General features: G+C 53.2%; 2 protein-coding genes across 2 annotated transcripts in view; one reads left to right on the top strand and one right to left on the bottom strand.

Moving 5' to 3' along the window:
- Window positions 1-771: 771 nt before the first annotated feature.
- On the top strand, window positions 772-1,830 carry LOC138801067 (dentin sialophosphoprotein-like). The gene has a single exon (XM_069983507.1). It carries the CDS (start codon window positions 772-774, stop codon window positions 1,828-1,830), a length of 1,059 nt encoding a protein of 352 aa, XP_069839608.1.
- Window positions 1,831-1,856: 26 nt separating this feature from the next.
- The window catches only part of LOC138801066 (tensin-1-like), a 156,907-nt gene continuing 140,721 nt past the window's right edge, over window positions 1,857-18,042 (bottom strand). The window contains exons 2-4 of the mRNA XM_069983506.1: window positions 15,401-15,515; window positions 3,007-3,044; window positions 1,857-1,895 (exon numbers count right to left, since the gene is read on the bottom strand). Coding sequence (XP_069839607.1) covers window positions 1,857-1,895; window positions 3,007-3,044; window positions 15,401-15,515 — 192 coding nt within the window. The remainder of the gene's footprint in view (window positions 1,896-3,006; window positions 3,045-15,400; window positions 15,516-18,042) is intronic.

Genomic DNA, 18,042 nt, shown 5'->3' with positions numbered 1-18,042 from the left:
GGCGGCATTTAAAAAAAAAAAAAAAAGGTGCTGACCCTGGACGCGGCTGACCCTGGACGCGGCTGCGGCTTATCCTGGATGCTGCTGACCCTGGACGCGGCTGACCCTGGATGCGGCTTACCCTGGACGCGGCTTATCCTGGACGCGGCTTATCCTGGATGTGGCTTATCCTGGACGCTGCTGACCCTGGACGCGGCTTATCCTGGACGTGGCTGACCCTGGACGCGGCTTATCCTGGACGCGGCTTATCCTGGATGTGGCTTATCCTGGACGCTGCTGACCCTGGACGCGGCTTATCCTGGACGTGGCTGACCCTGGACGCGGCTTATCCTGGACGTGGCTGACCCTGGACGCGGCTTATCCTGGACGCTGCTGACCCTGGACACGGCTTGTCCTGGACGCGGCTTATCCTGGACGCGGCAGACCCTGGACGCGGCTTGTCCTGGACGCGGCTTATCCTAAACGCGGCTGATGAGGCTGATTCACACCCTGATGCTCCATTACCAGCAGTGTATGACTATTATTCTACGTCTGAGAATTACGGGGGGGGTTTCAGGCTCTTACATGAGGCTGCACGGACTCTTTTTACAGTAGGAAGCGCTGTCTCTTCTCCGCTGGTTTCCCCTCGTCTGTATCATCTACCGCTCCGCTGGTTTCCCCTCGGCCCCATCATCTACCGATCTCCAATTTATTATCAGATTATTTATAGATTTTCTATATTTTATATTAAACTTTTCAAAGTAATAAATCAACAAACACAAATCTACAACAATGACAACGAGCAAACGACAACAACACAAAGTCTCTGACAACAGTGAGGATGTCACTGACAACAGTGAGGATGTCACTGACAACAGCGAGGATGATAGTGACACTGACAACAGCGAGGATGACACTGACAACACCGAGGACGACACTGACAACATCGAGGATGACACTGACAACACCGAGGATGATACTGACACTGACAACAGCGAGAATGATGCTGACACTGACAACACCGAGGATGACAGTGACACTGACAACACCGAGGATGATGCTGACAATGACAACACCGAGGATGACACTGACACTGACAACCACAAGGATGGCACTGACAACACTGAGGATGACACTGACAACACCGAGGATGACACTGACAACACCGAGGATGATGCTGACACTGACAACAGCGAGGATGATGATGCTGACAACAGTGAGGATGATGCTGACACTGACAACACCGAGGATGATGCTGACACTGACAACACCGAGGATGATGCTGACAATGACAACACCGAGGATGACACTGACACTGACAACCACAAGGATGGCACTGACAACACTGAGGATGACACTGACAACACCGAGGATGACACTGACAACAGCGAGGATGATGCTGACACTGACAACACCGAGGATGATGCTGACAACAGTGAGGATGATGCTGACACTGACAACACCGAGGATGATGCTGACACTGACAACAGCGAGGATGATGATGCTGACAACAGTGAGGATGATGCTGACACTGACAACACAGAGGATGATGCTGACACTGACAACACCGAGGATGATGCTGACACTGACAACACTGAGGATGACGCTGACAACACCGAGGATGATGCTGACACTGACAACACCGAGGATGATGATGCTGACAACAGTGAGGATGATGCTGACACTGACAACAGCGAGGATGATGATGACACTGACAACACTGAGGATGACGCTGACAACACCGAGGATGATGCTGACAACAGTGAGGATGATGCTGACACTGACAACACCGAGGATGATGCTGACAAAAAAAAAGACAGAATAATAGAAACTAATTGTCCCTTAGGATGAGGAGGTGAGAATATGCAGCACAGACATCATGTGACCAGGAGACAAGGAGATCTCTGGGACTTGTGCTGCAGAAGGTTCAGGGAACAATGGGTGTTCCCTGCTTGTGTCACTGCGATCAGTAATAACAGAGGTGACATCATACGATCAGTAATAACAGAGGTGACATCATACGATCAGTAGTAACAGAGGTGACATCATAGGATCAGTAGTAACAGAGGTGACGTCATAGGATCAGTAATAACAGAGGTGACATCATACGATCAGTAGTAACAGAGGTGACGTCATAGGATCAGTAGTAACAGAGGTGACGTCATACGATCAGTAATAACAGAGGTGACGTCATACGATCAGTAATAACATAGGTGACGTCATACGATCAGTAATACCGAGGTGACATCATACGATCAGTAATAACGGGTGACATCATAGGTTCAGTAATAACAGGTGACGTCATACGATCAGTAATACCGAGGTGACATCATACGATCAGTAATAACAGGGGTGACATCATAGGTTCAGTAATAACAGGTGACATCATACGATCAGTAATACCGAGGTGACATCATACGATCAGTAATAACAGAGGTGACATCATACGATCAGTAGTAACAGAGGTGACATCATACGATCAGTAATAACAGGTGACATCATATGATCAGTAGTAACCGAGGTGACATCATACGATCAGTAATAACAGGGGTGACATCATAGGATCAGTAATAACAGAGGTGACATCATAGGATCAGTAGTAACAGAGGTGACATCATACGATCAGTAGTAACAGGTGACGTCATACGATCAGTAATAACAGGTGACGTCATACGATCAGTAGTAACAGAGGTGACATCATACGATCAGTAATAACAGGTGACATCATTCGATCAGTAATAACAGGTGACATCATACGATCAGTAATAACAGGTGACATCATACGATCAGTAATAACAGGTGACATCATACGATCAGTAGTAACAGGTGACATCATTCGATCAGTAATAACAGGTGACATCATACGATCAGTAGTAACAGGTGACATCATAGGATCAGTAATAACAGGTGACATCATACGATCAGTAATAACAGGTGACATCATACGATCAGTAGTAACAGAGGTGACATCATTCGATCAGTAATAACAGGTGACATCATAGGATCAGTAATAACAGGGTTCCTTACCTTGGCCTCACACTTGCGGTGACAGGACAATCTGCAGACTGAAAGAGAAAAGAGAAAGATCAAATTACCACAAAGTCTCCAAATCCTGAGAAGCTGCAGTGGAGGCTGCGGCCAGTGGGGGGCGCTGCAGCTGGTGATGCACACTGTAGTATGATCAGCACTGATACATTGTAACAAAACTACTACATACCCGCCTACAGTATAACACATCATATATAATATGGGGACACCCGCACCCGCACACACATCTCACATCATACATCATACACACACATCACACACACATCACACACACATCACACACACATCATACACACATCATATATAATATGGGGACCCCTGCACCCGCGCACACACATCTCACATCATACACACACATCATATACACATACATCATACACACATACAGTATCATACACACACATCATATACACATATCATACACACATCATACACACACATCATACAAACATATCATACACACACATCATACAAACATATCATACACACACATCATACAAACATATCATACACACACATCATACAAACATATCATACACACATATCATATACACACTTCTCACATCATACCCACACGTCATACACACACATCATACATACACGTCATACACACACATCATACATACACATCATACACACATCATATATACACGTCTCACATCATACACACATCATATACACACGTCTCATATCATACACACACATCTTACACACATATCATGCACACATCATACACACACATCATACACAGACATCATACACACATATCATACACACATATCATACACACATATCATACACACATCATACACACACATCATACACACACATCATACAAACATATCATACACACATACACACACATCATGCACACACATCATACAAACATATCATACACACATATCATATACACACGTCTCACATCATACACACACGTCTCACATCATACACACACATCATACACACACATCATACACACACGTCTCACATCATACACACACATCATACATACATATCATATACACATCATACACACACATCATACAAACATATCATACACACATATCGTATACACACGTCTCACATACACACACATCATACACACACATCATACACCCATCATACACACACGTCATACACACATATCATGCAGGTGTGTGCAGGTGGTGGTGCCAATGCCTGCGGGTGGCAGTGGGTGCAGGTTGCTGCGGGGGTGGTGGGTGCAGGTGGCGGTGGGTGCAGGTGGCTGTGCGTGGGTGGCGGTGGGTGCAGGTGGCTTTGGCTGCGGGTGGCGGTGGGTGTGGGTGCAGGAGGCTGTGGGTGGGTGTGGGTGCAGGTGGCTCCGGGTGGCGGTGGGTGCAGGTGGCTCCGGGTGCAGGTGGCTGCGGGTGTGGGTGGCGGTGGGTGCAGGTGGCTCCGGGTGCAGGTGGCGGTGGGTGGTGGTGCTTGGTGGTGGGTGTGGGTGCAGGTGGCTCCGGGTGCAGGTGGCGGTGAGTGCAGGTGGCTGCGGGTGCAGGTGGCGGTGGGTGCATGTGGCTGCGGGTAGCACTGAGTGCAGGTGGCTGCGGGTAGCACTGAGTGCAGGTGGCTGCGGGTGCAGGTAGCTGCGGGTAGCACTGAGTGCAGGTGGCTGCGGGTAGCACTGAGTGCAGGTGGCTCCGGGTGCAGGTGGCGGTGGGTGGTGGTGGGTGGCGCTGGGTGCAGGTGGCGGTGGGTGTGGGTGCAGGTGGCTGTGGGTGCAGGCGGCGGTGAGTGCAGGTGGCTGCGGGTGCAGGTGGCGGTGGGTGCATGTGGCTGCGGGTAGCACTGAGTGCAGGTGGCTGCGGGTAGCACTGAGTGCAGGTGGCTGCGGGTGCAGGTAGCTGCGGGTAGCACTGAGTGCAGGTGGCTGCGGGTAGCACTGAGTGCAGGTGGCTCCGGGTGCAGGTGGCGGTGGGTGGCGCTGGGTGCAGGTGGCGGTGGGTGTGGGTGCAGGTGGCTGTGGGTGCAGGTGGCGGTGAGTGCAGGTGGCGGTGGGTGCAGGTGGCTGCGGGGAGCACTGAGTGCAGGTGGCTGTGGGTGGTGCTGGGTGCAGGTGGCTGCGGGTGCAGGTGGCGCTGGGTGCAGGTGGCTGCGGGTGCAGGTGGCGGTGGGTGCAGGTGGCTGCGGGTAGCACTGAGTGCAGGTGGCTGCGGGGAGCACTGAGTGCAGGTGGCTGCGGGTAGCACTGAGTGCAGGTGGCTGCGGGTAGCACTGAGTGCAGGTGGCTGCGGGTAGCACTGAGTGCAGGTGGCTGCGGGTAGCACTGAGTGCAGGTGGCGGTGGGTGGCGCTGGGTGCAGGTGGCTGCGGGTGCAGGTGGCGCTGGGTGCAGGTGGCGGTGGAGCAGCACTTTGGCCACAATCACTTTTCCAGATTGTTATTATTGAGCGGAAAAGGAACAGAGACGGCGCCTCACAAGAGCAGAGGAAGCGCAACAATCAGCTCCTGTTATTTCACTGTGCGTTCTTAAAGGAACAGTACAGCAAATACAGCGTCCTGTCTGCCGGGTCTGGACACTCCACACTGGTCTCTCTTTTTGCGCTGCGTCCAGCACCGTTTATTTTTGTGACAGGGTCAGAGGTCACACGTCGCGCCGCACTCCGCTTACTGCACCTTTGTGGCCTCCACCAACTATGTCAATATGAAAAAGTACAGTAAGTAAGGTACGTTGTAACCCGATGACAGTCCAGAGCCGCGACTCCGCCCCCCGCGCGCCAGTGGCAGCAGCTCAGGGGTTAATGCCGCTTCTCCTGTGCTGATCTTTTTTTAGCAGCTTCCTCTGAGTGGAACGTTGGGATTGAATTAGTGCTGCAATTATCTGAGCTCTGCTACATCCGCAGCTCCTGTCCATATATACTGCGTCACCGCCACACAGTGACATATACAGCGCCATCCCTGCCCCACCAGATGTAGAACTGACCCCCATCCTGCAGGGGACACTGCCAGGACTGCCAGGGGTCACACAATGGTCACCAGCAGGGGGCAGGTCCTGTACATAGCAGAATAGTGAGTGCAGCTCTGGAGTACAATACAGGAGACATAACGCAGTCTCTTTGTGTAGATTCCCTTGTTGCTGTGTAACTACACTAGACCCCCCTGTATCAGGCGGGTTTCCATTCTCCTTCCTCAGTCTTCAGCAGTGTAGATGGCGTTAACAGGTGAGGTCAGTCTTCGGGGAATGATGGACGGGCAGCGTTATCGAGATTGTCAGCTCCTCCGTGCCGTTCGCTCATATTCTGAGCTCATTACGGCTGTGAGAGTTTCCTGAAGGGAACCGCAAACATCCATGCAGGGTGACGGCCATTGCTGTATACTAATGTCACATGACTGGGGTTACCCCGGACATTAGGGGGCAGTAGTGATAGGGTACCTGAAGCCATTGCTGTATACTAATGTCACATGACTGGGGTTACCCCGGACATTAGGGGGCAGTAGTGATAGGGTACCTGAAGCCATTGCTGTATACTAATGTCACATGACTGGGGTTACCCCGGACATTAGGGGGCAGTAAGGATAGGGTACCTGAAGCCATTGCTGTATACTAATGTCACATGACTGGGGTTACCCCGGACATTAGGGGGCAGTAGTGATAGGGTACCTGAAGCCATTGCTGTATACTAATGTCACATGACTGGGGTTACCCCAGACATTAGGGGGCAGTAAGGATAGGGTACCTGAAGCCATTGCTGTATACTAATGTCACATGACTGGGGTTACCCCGGACATTAGGGGGCAGGAGTGAGAGTGAGATTAAACCCAATCAACACAAGATACGAATATATGACACACAGAAGCGGTCTCCATCACCCAACATGGAGAGGATACCCTGAAGATAGAGAGGAGACCCAGAGGATGGAGAGGTGGCCCAGAAGATGTAGAGGTGGCCCAGAGGATGGAGAGGTGGCCCAGAGGATGGAGAGGTGGCCCAGAGGATGGAGAGAAGACCCCGAGGATGGAGAGGTGGCCCAGAGGATGGAGAGAAGACCCCGAGGATGGAGAGGTGGCCCAGAGGATGGAGGGAAGATCCCGAGGATGGAGAGGTGACCCAGAGGATGGAGGGAAGATCCCGAGGATGGAGAGGTGGCCCAGAGGATGGAGAGAAGACCCCGAGGATGGAGAGGTGGCCCAGAGGATGGAGAGGTGGCCCAGAGGATGGAGAGAAGACCCTGAGGATGGAGAGAAGACCCAGAGGATGGAGAGAAGACCCAGAGGATGGAGAGGTGGCCCAGAGGATGGAGAGAAGACCCCGAGGATGGAGAGAAGACCCTGAGGATGGAGAGAAGACCCCGAGGATGGAGAGGTAGCCCAGAGGATGGAGAGGTGGCCCAGAGGATGGAGAGGTGGCCCAGAGGATGGAGAGAAGACCCTGAGGATGGAGAGAATACCCCGAGGATGGAGAGGTGGCCCAGAGGATGGAGAGAAGACCCAGAGGATGGAGAGATGGCCCAGAGGATGGAGAGAAGACCCTGAGGATGGAGAGGTGGCCCAGAGGATGGAGAGGTGGCCCAGAGGATGGAGAGGTGGCCCAGAGGATGGAGAGAAGACCCTGAGGATGGAGAGAAGACCCCGAGGATGGAGAGGTGGCCCAGAGGATGGAGAGAAGACCCCGAGGATGGAGAGGAGACCCCAAGGATGGAGAGAAGACCCCGAGGATGGAGAGGAGACCCCAAGGATGGAGAGAAGACCCCGAGGATGGAAAGGAGACCCCAAAGATGGAGAGAAGACCCCGAGGATGGAGAGGAGGCCGCGAGGATGGAGAGGAGACCCCGAGGGTGGAGAGGAGGCCCAGGGGATAGAGAGAAGACCCCGAGGATGGAGAGGAGGCCGCGAGGATGGAGAGGAGACCCTGAGGGTGGAGAGGAGGCCCTGAGGATGGAGAGGAGGCCCAGGGGATAGAGAGGAGGCCCAGGGGATAGAGAGGAGGCCCTGTCCATCCTCAGTGGCTACCTGTCTATCCTCAGTGGCTACCTGTCCATCCTCAGTGGCTACCTGTCCATCCTCAGTGGCTACCTGTCTATCCTCAGTGGCTACCTGTCCATCCTCAGTGGTTACCTATCCATCCTCAGTGGTTACCTGTCCATCCTCAGTGGCTACCTGTCCATCCTCAGTGGCTACCTATCCATCCTCAGTGGCTACCTGTCCACCCTCAGTGGCTACCTGTCCATCCTCAGTGGCTACCTGTCCACCCTCAGTGGCTACCTGTCCACCCTCAGTGGTTACCTGTCCATCCTCAGAAGTTACCTGTCCATCCTCAGCTACCTGTCCACCCTCAGTGGCTATCTTTCCATCATTAGTGGCTACCTGTTCATAATTAAAGGTTACCTGTCCATCCTCAGTGGCTACCTGTCCACCCTCAGTGGCTACCTGTCCATCCTCAGTAGTTACCTGTCCATCCTCAGTGGCTACCTGTCCATCCTCAGTGACTACCTGTCCATCCTCAGTGACTACCTGTCCATCCTCAGTGGTTACCTGTCCATCCTCAGTGGCTACCTGTCCATCCTCAGTGGCTACCTGTCCATCCTCAGTGGCTACCTGTCCATCCTCAGTGGCTACCTGTCCACCCTCAGTGGCTACCTGTCCATCCTCAGTGGCTACCTGTCCATCCTCAGTGACTACCTGTCCATCCTCAGTGGTTACCTGTCCATCCTCAGTGGCTACCTGTCCATCCTCAGTGGCTACCTGTCCATCCTCAGTGACTACCTGTCCATCCTCAGTGGTTACCTGTCCATCCTCAGTGGCTACCTGTCCATCCTCAGTGGCTACCTGTCCATCCTCAGAAGTTACCTGTCCATCCTCAGAAGTTACCTGTCCATCCTCAGAAGTTACCTGTCCATCCTCAGCTACCTGTCCATCCTCAGTGGTTACCTGTCCATCCTCAGTGGCTACCTGTCCATCATTAGTGGCTACCTTTCTATTCAGTGGCGGGATGCGTGTCGGGGGTTGCCTATTCTGGGGGGAGATCCCCTATAAATGTGGGATGGGAATGGCTCTGTGGTCTCCTGTCTCCCAGAAACCATTAGGTGTGGAAAGAAGTGAGTGTGAGCATGGCCAGAGCGCCCCCTGGGGGATAATGGCGTCAGGCTGCGTCAGTGGCTGCTGCAAAGAAAATGCGCTAATCAGCAGCCTGGTGCTCCCCCAGCAGAGCGGGGGTTAATGTGCAGTCAGATGATCGGGCCATAAAGGGCGATGTGGAGGGAACGTGCGGCGGCGGCTGCGGATCCTTCCAGGCCTTGTTTGGAAGTGGAGGAGCGTGATCTGTAAACTCCACATTCCCACTCACATTCCTCCATCTCCTCAGTCATTATGGAGAACCCCGGCCCAACACCCCCCCACCCCTCTACTCCACCCAGATCAACCCATCCCCCCACCCCTCTACTCCACCCAGATCAACCCATCCCCACACCCCTCTACTCCACCCAGATCCCCTCAGACCCCCACCCCTCCACTTCACCCAGATGCCCCCGCACCCCCTCCATTCCACCCAGATCCCCTCGGACCCCCACCCCTCCATTCCACCCAGATCCCCCTGCACCCCCACCCCTCTACTCCACCCAGAGCAGGTAGCTGAGGATGGGCAGGTAGCTGAGGATGGGCAGGTAGCTGAGGATGGGCAGGTAGCTGAGGATGAACAGGTAGCTGAGGATGGGCAGGTAGCTGAGGATGGGCAGGTAGCTGAGGATGAGCAGGTAGCTGAGGATGAGCAGGTAGCTGAGGATGAACAGGTAGCTGGGGATAGACAGGTAGCTGGGGAAAGACAGGTAGCTGAGGATGAACAGGTAGCTGAGGATAGACAGGTAGCGGAGGATGGACAGATAGCTGAAGATAGACAGGTAGCTGAAGATAGACAGGTAGCTGAGGAAAGACAGGTAGCTGAGGATGAGCAGGTAGCTGAGGATGAGCAGGTAGCTGAGGATGAACAGGTAGCTGAGGATGAACAGGTAGCTGAGGATAGACAGGTAGCTGAGGATGAGCAGGTAGCTGAGGATAGACAGGTAGCTGGGGATAGACAGGTAGCTGAGGATGAACAGGTAGCTGAGGATAGACAGGTAGCGGAGGATGGACAGATAGCTGAAGATAGACAGGTAGCTGAAGATAGACAGGTAGCTGAGGATGAGCAGGTAGCTGAGGATAGACAGGTAGCTGAGGATGGACAGATAGCTGAGGATGAGCAGGTAGCTGAGGATGAGCAGGTAGCTGAGGATGAGCAGGTAGCTGAGGATAGACAGCTAGCTGAGGATGAGCAGGAAGCTGAGAATGAGCAGGTAGCTGAGGATAGACAGGTAGCTGAGGATGAGCAGGTAGCTGAGGATGAGCAGGTAGCTGAGGATGAGCAGGTAGCTGAGGATAGACAGATAGCTGAGGATGAGCAGGTAGCTGAGGATGAGCAGGAAGCTGAGGATGAGCAGGTAGCTGAGGATGAGCAGGTAGCTGAGGATGAGCAGGTAGCTGAGGATGAGCAGGTAGCTAAGGATAGACAGGTAGCTGAGGATGAGCAGGTAGCTGAGGATGGACAGGTAGCTGAGGATGGACAGGTAGCTGAGGATGGACAGATAGCTGAGGATGAGCAGGTAGCTGAGGATGAGCAGGTAGCTGAGGATAGACAGGTAGCTGAGGATAGACAGGTAGCTGAGGATGAGCAGGTAGCTGAGGATAGACAGGTAGCTGAGGATGAGCAGGTAGCTGAGGATAGACAGGTAGCTGAGGATGAGCAGGTAGCTGAGGATAGACAGGTAGCTGAGGATGGACAGATAGCTGAGGATGAGCAGGTAGCTGAGGATAGACAGGTAGCTGAGGATGAGCAGGTAGCTGAGGATAGACAGGTAGCTGAGGATAGACAGGTAGCTGAGGATAGACAGGTAGCCTGGATAATTGCAGAATGTCAGAAATTGTTATCAAAATTAGAAATTCCAAGACCGAAGAATCCGTGATGTGACCTCCAGGACAAGGAATCCATTTTCACTGCTCACAATCACTTTACTACCACAATTCCGCACGGATCCAGTACAAGGGCTCATATTGTGTGTCCCGGGGTCAGCCTCTACGGCCATCACAGGATCAGCCTCTACGGCCATCACAGGATCAGCCTCTACGGCCATCACAGGATCAGCCTCTACGGCCATCACAGGATCAGCCTCTACGGCCATCACAGGATCAGCCTCTACGGCCATCACAGGATCAGCCTCTACGGCCATCACAGGATCAGCCTCTACGGCCATCACAGGATCAGCCTCTACGGCCATCACAGGATCAGCCTCTACGGCCATCACAGGATCAGCCTCTACGGCCATCACAGGATCAGCCTCTACGGCCATCACAGGATCAGCCTCTACGGCCATCACAGGATCAGCCTCTACGGCCATCACAGGATCAGCCTCTACGGCCATCACAGGATCAGCCTCTACGGCCATCACAGGATCAGCCTCTACGGCCATCACAGGATCAGCCTCTACGGCCATCACAGGATCAGCCTCTACGGCCATCACAGGATCAGCCTCTACGGTCATCACAGGATCAGCCTCTACGGCCATCACAGGATCAGCATCTACGGCCATCACAGGATCAGCCTCTACGGCCATCACAGGATCAGCCTCTACGGCCATCACAGGATCAGCCTCTACGGCCATCACAGGATCAGCCTCTACGGCCATCACAGGATCAGCCTCTACGGCCATAACAGGATCAGCCTCTACGGCCATCACAGGATCAGCCTCTACGGTCATCACAGGATCAGCCTCTACGGCCATCACAGGATCAGCCTCTACGGCCATCACAGGATCAGCCTCTACGGCCATCACAGGATCAGCCTCTACGGCCATCACAGGATCAGCCTCTACGGCCATCACAGGATCAGCCTCTACGGTCATCACAGGATCAGCCTCTACGGTCATCACAGGATCAGCCTCTACGGCCATCACAGGATCAGCCTCTACGGCCATCACAGGATCAGCCTCTACGGCCATCACAGGATCAGCCTCTACGGCCATCACAGGATCAGCCTCTACGGCCATCACCAGGTCAGTAAGGATGGGTGCACGTGTCTACAGAGGAGAAACAGTGACATCTAATGGAGAATTCCAGAACTGCACCCAATCATCTGCACAACAAACACAAAGGTCAGAGAGGCGACCGCTCCAACTCTGCTACATGGTAAAGCAGCAAGATGGCTGACACTACTGAGCTATGGGGCCGGACGCTTCCTCCATAGAGATCAGATACATCCGGGGCGATGAGACCCCCGACTATAAATTACCAATTGCACACAACCAATCTGATCAATATCTGTACCCCGACAGTCCCTATCCTGTACCCCAAGTGACATTATCCTGTACCCCAAAAATAACTATCCTGTACCCCAAGTGACATTATCCTGTACCCCAAAAATAACTATCCTGTACCCCAAGTGACATTATCCTGTACCCCAAAAATCGCTATCCTGTACCCCAAGTGACATTATCCTGTACCCCAAGTGTCACCATCCTGTACCCCAAGTGTCACTATCCTGTACCCCATGTGTCACCATCCTGTACCCCATGTGTCACTATCCTGTATCTCGAGAGTCACTGCCCTGTACCCCATGTGTCACTGCCCTGTACCCCATGTGTCACTATCCTGTACCCCAAATGTTACTATCCTGTACCCCATGTGTCACTGCCCTGTACCCCAAGTGTCATTATCCTGTACCCCATGTGTCACTGCCCTGTACCCCATGTGTCACTATCCTGTACCCCAAATGTTACTATCCTGTACCCCATGTGTCACTATCTTGTATCCCGAGAGTCACTATCCTGTACCCCATGTGTCACTATCCTGTACCCCATGTGTCACTGCCCTGTACCCCATGTGTCACTGCCCTGTACCCCAGGTGTCACTGCCCTGTACCCCATGTGTCACTGCCCTGTACCCCATGTGTCAGCGTGTCACTGCCCTGTACCCCATGTGTCACTGTCCTGTACCCCAAGTGTCACTATCCTGTACCCCATGTGTCACTGTCCTGTACCCCATGTGTCACTGCCCTGTACCCCATGTGTCACTGTCCTGTACCCCATGTGTCACTATCCTGTACCCCATGTGTCACTATCCTGTACCCCATGTGTCACTATCCTGTACCCCATGTGTCACTGCCCTGTACCCCATGTGTCACTATCTTGTACCCCGAGTGTCACTGCCCTGTACCCCATGTGTCACTATCCTGTACCCCGAGTGTCACTGCCCTGTACCCCAGGTGTCACTGTCCTGTACCCCATGTGTCACTGCCCTGTACCAAATGTGTCACTGCCCTGTACCCCATGTGTCACTATCCTGTACCCAGAGTGTCACTATCCTGTACCCCATGTGTCACTGCCCTGTACCCCATGTGTCACTGCCCTGTACCCCATGTGTCACTGCCCTGTACCCCATGTGTCATTATCCTGTACCCCATGTGTCACTATTCTGTACCCCATGTGTCACTATTCTGTACCCCATGTGTCACTGCCCTGTACCCCATGTGTCACTGCCCTGTACCCCATGTGTCATTATCCTGTACCCCATGTGTCACTGCCCTGTACCCCATGTGTCACTATCCTGTACCCCATGTGTCACTGCCCTGTACCCCAAGTGTCACTGTCCTGTACCCCATGTGTCACTGCCCTGTACCCCATGTGTCACTGCCCTGTACCCCAAGTGTCACTGTCCTGTACCCCATGTGTCACTGCCCTGTACCCCAAGTGTCACTGTCCTGTACCCCATGTGTCATTATCCTGTACCCCATGTGTCACTATTCTGTACCCCATGTGTCACTGCCCTGTACCCCATGTGTCACTATTCTGTACCCCATGTGTCATTATCCTGTACCCCATGTGTCACTATTCTGTACCCCATGTGTCACTGCCCTGTACCCCATGTGTCACTATTCTGTACCCCATGTGTCACTGCCCTGTACCCCATGTGTCACTATTCTGTACCCCATGTGTCACTGCCCTGTACCCCATGTGTCACTATTCTGTACCCCATGTGTCACTGCCCTGTACCCCATGTGTCACTATTCTGTACCCCATGTGTCATTATCCTGTACCCCATGTGTCATTATCCTGTACCCCATGTGTCACTGCCCTGTACCCCATGTGTCACTGCCCTGTACCCCATGTGTCATTATCCTGTACCCCATGTGTCACTATCCTGTACCCCATGTGTCATTATCCTGTACCCCATGTGTCACTGCCCTTTACCCCATGTGTCATTATCCTGTACCCCATGTGTCACTATTCTGTACCCCATGTGTCACTGCCCTGTACCCCATGTGTCACTATTCTGTACCCCATGTGTCATTATCCTGTACCCCAAGTGTCCCTGCCCTGTACCCCATGTGTCATTATCCTGTACCCCAAGTGTCACTGCCCTGTACCCCATGTGTCATTATCCTGTACCCCAAGTGTCACTGCCCTGTACCCCATGTGTCATTATCCTGTACCCCAAGTGTCACTGCCCTGTACCCCATGTGTCACTGCCCTGTACCCCAAGTGTCACTGCCCTGTACCCCATGTGTCACTGCCCTGTACCCCATGTGTCACTGCCCTGTACCCCAAGTGTCACTGCCCTGTACCCCATGTGTCACTGCCCTGTACCCCATGTGTCACTGCCCTGTACCCCAAGTGTCACTATTCTGTACCCCATGTGTCACTGCCCTGTACCCCATGTGTCATTATCCTGTACCCCATGTGTCACTGCCCTGTACCCCATGTGTCACTGCCCTGTACCCCAAGTGTCACTGCACTGTACCCCAAGTGTCACTATTCTGTACCCCATGTGTCATTATCCTGTACCCCATGTGTCACTATCCTGTACCCCATGTGTCACTATCCTGTACCCCATGTGTCACTGCCCTGTACCCCTGTGTCACTATCCTGTACCCCAAGTGTCACTGCCCTGTACCCCAAGTGTCACTGCACTGTACCCCATGTGTCATTATCCTGTACCCCATGTGTCACTATCCTGTACCCCATGTGTCACTGCCCTGTACCCCTGTGTCACTATCCTGTACCCCAAGTGTCACTGCCCTGTACCCCAAGTGTCACTGCCCTGTACCTCTCAGGGTTGGGTTATATTCACACCTGATCTGTGTCTACGCTCGGAGTCTCTCGCTGCCGCCGCTCCTTATTGTATCCGGAGCTTCTCACCAACACAGCGACTATTATTACCTGCCAGCAGCGCGCCACCTCCGCTATACCACCCACCAGGGGGCGCCCCCCACCTGTACTCAGGATGTTTCTAGCATTACAGCTCTATTGATGGGGACGGGACCAGACTGCAGCACCACATGTGACCAGCGGACAGGAGAGGCGCTGTTTATGTGTTGGCCAATGGTGTCCACTCACCTCGACAAGCGCTGCCCTCCCGGGTGATGGCCTGCTTACACACGCTGCACGACTTCACCTTCTTGAAGTTCTTTATCTTGAAGGTGTGACAGGTCTGCCCCTCCAGGTCTTCAGGCTGCAACAAAGCAAAAAGAGGTCAAAGGATATTCTATATAGAAGAGAGAGAAGAGTGGCAGACGCCGCTCTCCATTATCACAACCAGCCGCCCAACATCTTATTCTTCACAATCACCTGATGGGTATATAACTTCTATTATAAAATCTCCAGTCTTCCAGTACTTATCAGCTGCTGTATGTCCTGCAGAAAGTGGGGCATTCTCTCCAGTCTGACACAGTGCTCTCTGCTGCCCTTTCTGTCCATGTCAGGAATTGTCCAGAGCAGGAGAGGTTTTTGCTGCTGCTCTGGACAGTTCCTGACATGGACAGAGGGGGCAGCAGAGAGCACTGTGTCAGACTGGAGAGAATACACCACTTCCTGCAGGACATATGTGGTGTCCCACCACGGGTGTTTCTAGTTAAGGCACCTGTCGCAAAGTTATCCCTAAGGTAGTAATGAAGTTGTATTCTCAGGTTTTACCACAAGATGTCACTGTTATGTTCAAGAATTTGATGTATATTGCACAGCTGTAGTCATTTATGGGTTACTTTTGTATTTTGTGATTCTGTGCACCAATGAGAGGGACTCTTTCCTTCCTACCTATCTCAACCCTCTTCTCTTCTATACACTCTCTTCTCCACCACTCACAGAGGCTGCTGCATACACCCTGTAGGAAGTAGTCACATGGGGAGAGGAAGTATAGATACACACTTCAGTTCTTCTCTGAGTCTCTGAGGAGTAGGACACACAGATCAGGCATCCCTGCAGAACTTAGCCAGGTTCCTTGTCCGGGACAGACCAGCTGTAGTGTACAGACACGTATGGAGAACGAAGAGACTTACTTTCCTAAAGCCATTACAGACAAGATGCAGTGCTAAACACTTAAAGGGGTAGTGCGGTGTAAAACATTTTTCTCCCATTCTGACCCTTTGCCAAAGTTATACATCCCCCCATATGCTTCCTGTACCAGAATGGTCGTTTCCCTGACTTTGAGCCCCCTCTCCAGCTGCACAGGAAACCCTGTAGTTCTGTAAATCTCTCCGACTGTCGTCACATAGATTTCCCTGTCCTCCATCTTGCGTCAGAGAAGGTGGAATGTGAGTGGGCGGTGCTGGCAGTGAGACAGTCTCTTCTTATTGGTCCCCTTCAGGGCTAATTTAAATATGTGGGCGTATGAATTCTTATTGGTGTAGTAGTAGTGAGCAGCAGCCCGATTCTAACCCAGGTAGAATAGCTGCCGGCTAATGTCTGTCATCTCCCTGTATGTACACACAAGCTCTGCTGGATGACAGCCGCCTCCTGGTGTATCACTATAGTGCTGCCATGGTCCTGGAGGTAAGTGTGCTGCAGGAGCATGGCAGCACCGTAGTGATACTCAGCTCTGCTACATCATCAGGGAGATGCTGTAATCCCGAGCTTATATGTGCCACATCACTCTGCCCCCTGCCGCTGCCGAACTTCCCCTGGATAGCGCCCCCCCCCCCCTCCAGAGACCCCCCCCCTCCAGAGACACCCCATCGCCCCCCCCCTCCAGAGACACCCCATCGCCCCCCCCCCTCCAGAGACCCCCCCCCCCTCCAGAGACACCCCATCGCCCCCCCCCCTCCAGAGACACCCCATCGCCCCCCCTCCAGAGACACCCCATCGCCCCCCCCCCCCCCTTCCCCCGCATCCATCACTCTGCTGACAGCCCCACCTGTCCTCTCCGGCCGCCGAGAAGCCAGGCAATGTACATTCACTACAGCGCTGCAATGTTCCTGTAGTGATACTCATCTCTGCTACACCAGGAGGACGCTGTAATCCAGCAGAGCTTGTATGTACATACAGTGGCGGTCTTTGGCACCAAGCACCCCAAGCGATCGCTTGGGTCCCCCAACATCCAGGGGGGCCCCCACGCCCCACTCTTGTGCTCAAGACCACTGGACAGGGCCGCTGCCCCGCTCGCTGCTGCCATCTGATCTGTAACTATGAGCCCTCGTAACGAGCGCTCATAGTTACATGCAGCAGCACTGACAGGGCGGGAGACATTGGCTCCCTTCCTGTCAGTCCCTCTTGTGGCCGCAGGAAGGGTTTTCCCTGCGGTCACAAGTGGCAGCTTTGTCCTTGTGGTGCCGGCGCTCCAGTGACATCACTGGAGCATCGGCGCCAGGACAAGGGGAGCGCGGCCTCTTGTGATCGCAGGGAAAACCCTTCCTGCGGCCACAAGAGTTAAGAGAAGAGGAGACGCCCGGACCCAGGTGAGTATAAGTGTTTGTTTTATTGTGTTATATACTATATGGGAGGAGGAGCACACAGGGGTCTGTTTAACTGGGGGAGCGCACATCGGGGGTCTATATAAATGGGGGGAGCACACAGGGGGGGCTATATAACAGGGGGAGCACACAGGGGGCTATAGACTACTGGGGCTTCACAGAGGGGTCTATATACTACTGGCGGCAGCACACAGGGGGTCTATATACTACTTGGGGCAGCAGAATGGGGTCTATATACAACTTGGAGAGCACACAGGAGGTCTATACCCAAGTGGGGGAGCACACAGGGGGGCT

The sequence above is a fragment of the Dendropsophus ebraccatus genome, chromosome 9 (genome assembly GCF_027789765.1).
Source record: "Dendropsophus ebraccatus isolate aDenEbr1 chromosome 9, aDenEbr1.pat, whole genome shotgun sequence".
Classification (NCBI taxonomy): Eukaryota; Metazoa; Chordata; class Amphibia; order Anura; family Hylidae; genus Dendropsophus; species Dendropsophus ebraccatus.
This window is presented reverse-complemented; position numbering and strand designations above follow the sequence as displayed.

Coding starts and splice junctions, on each gene's coding strand:
- LOC138801067 (XM_069983507.1), top strand. CDS start 772: ATGACAACGAGCAAACGACAACAACACAAAGTCTCTGACAACAGTGAG.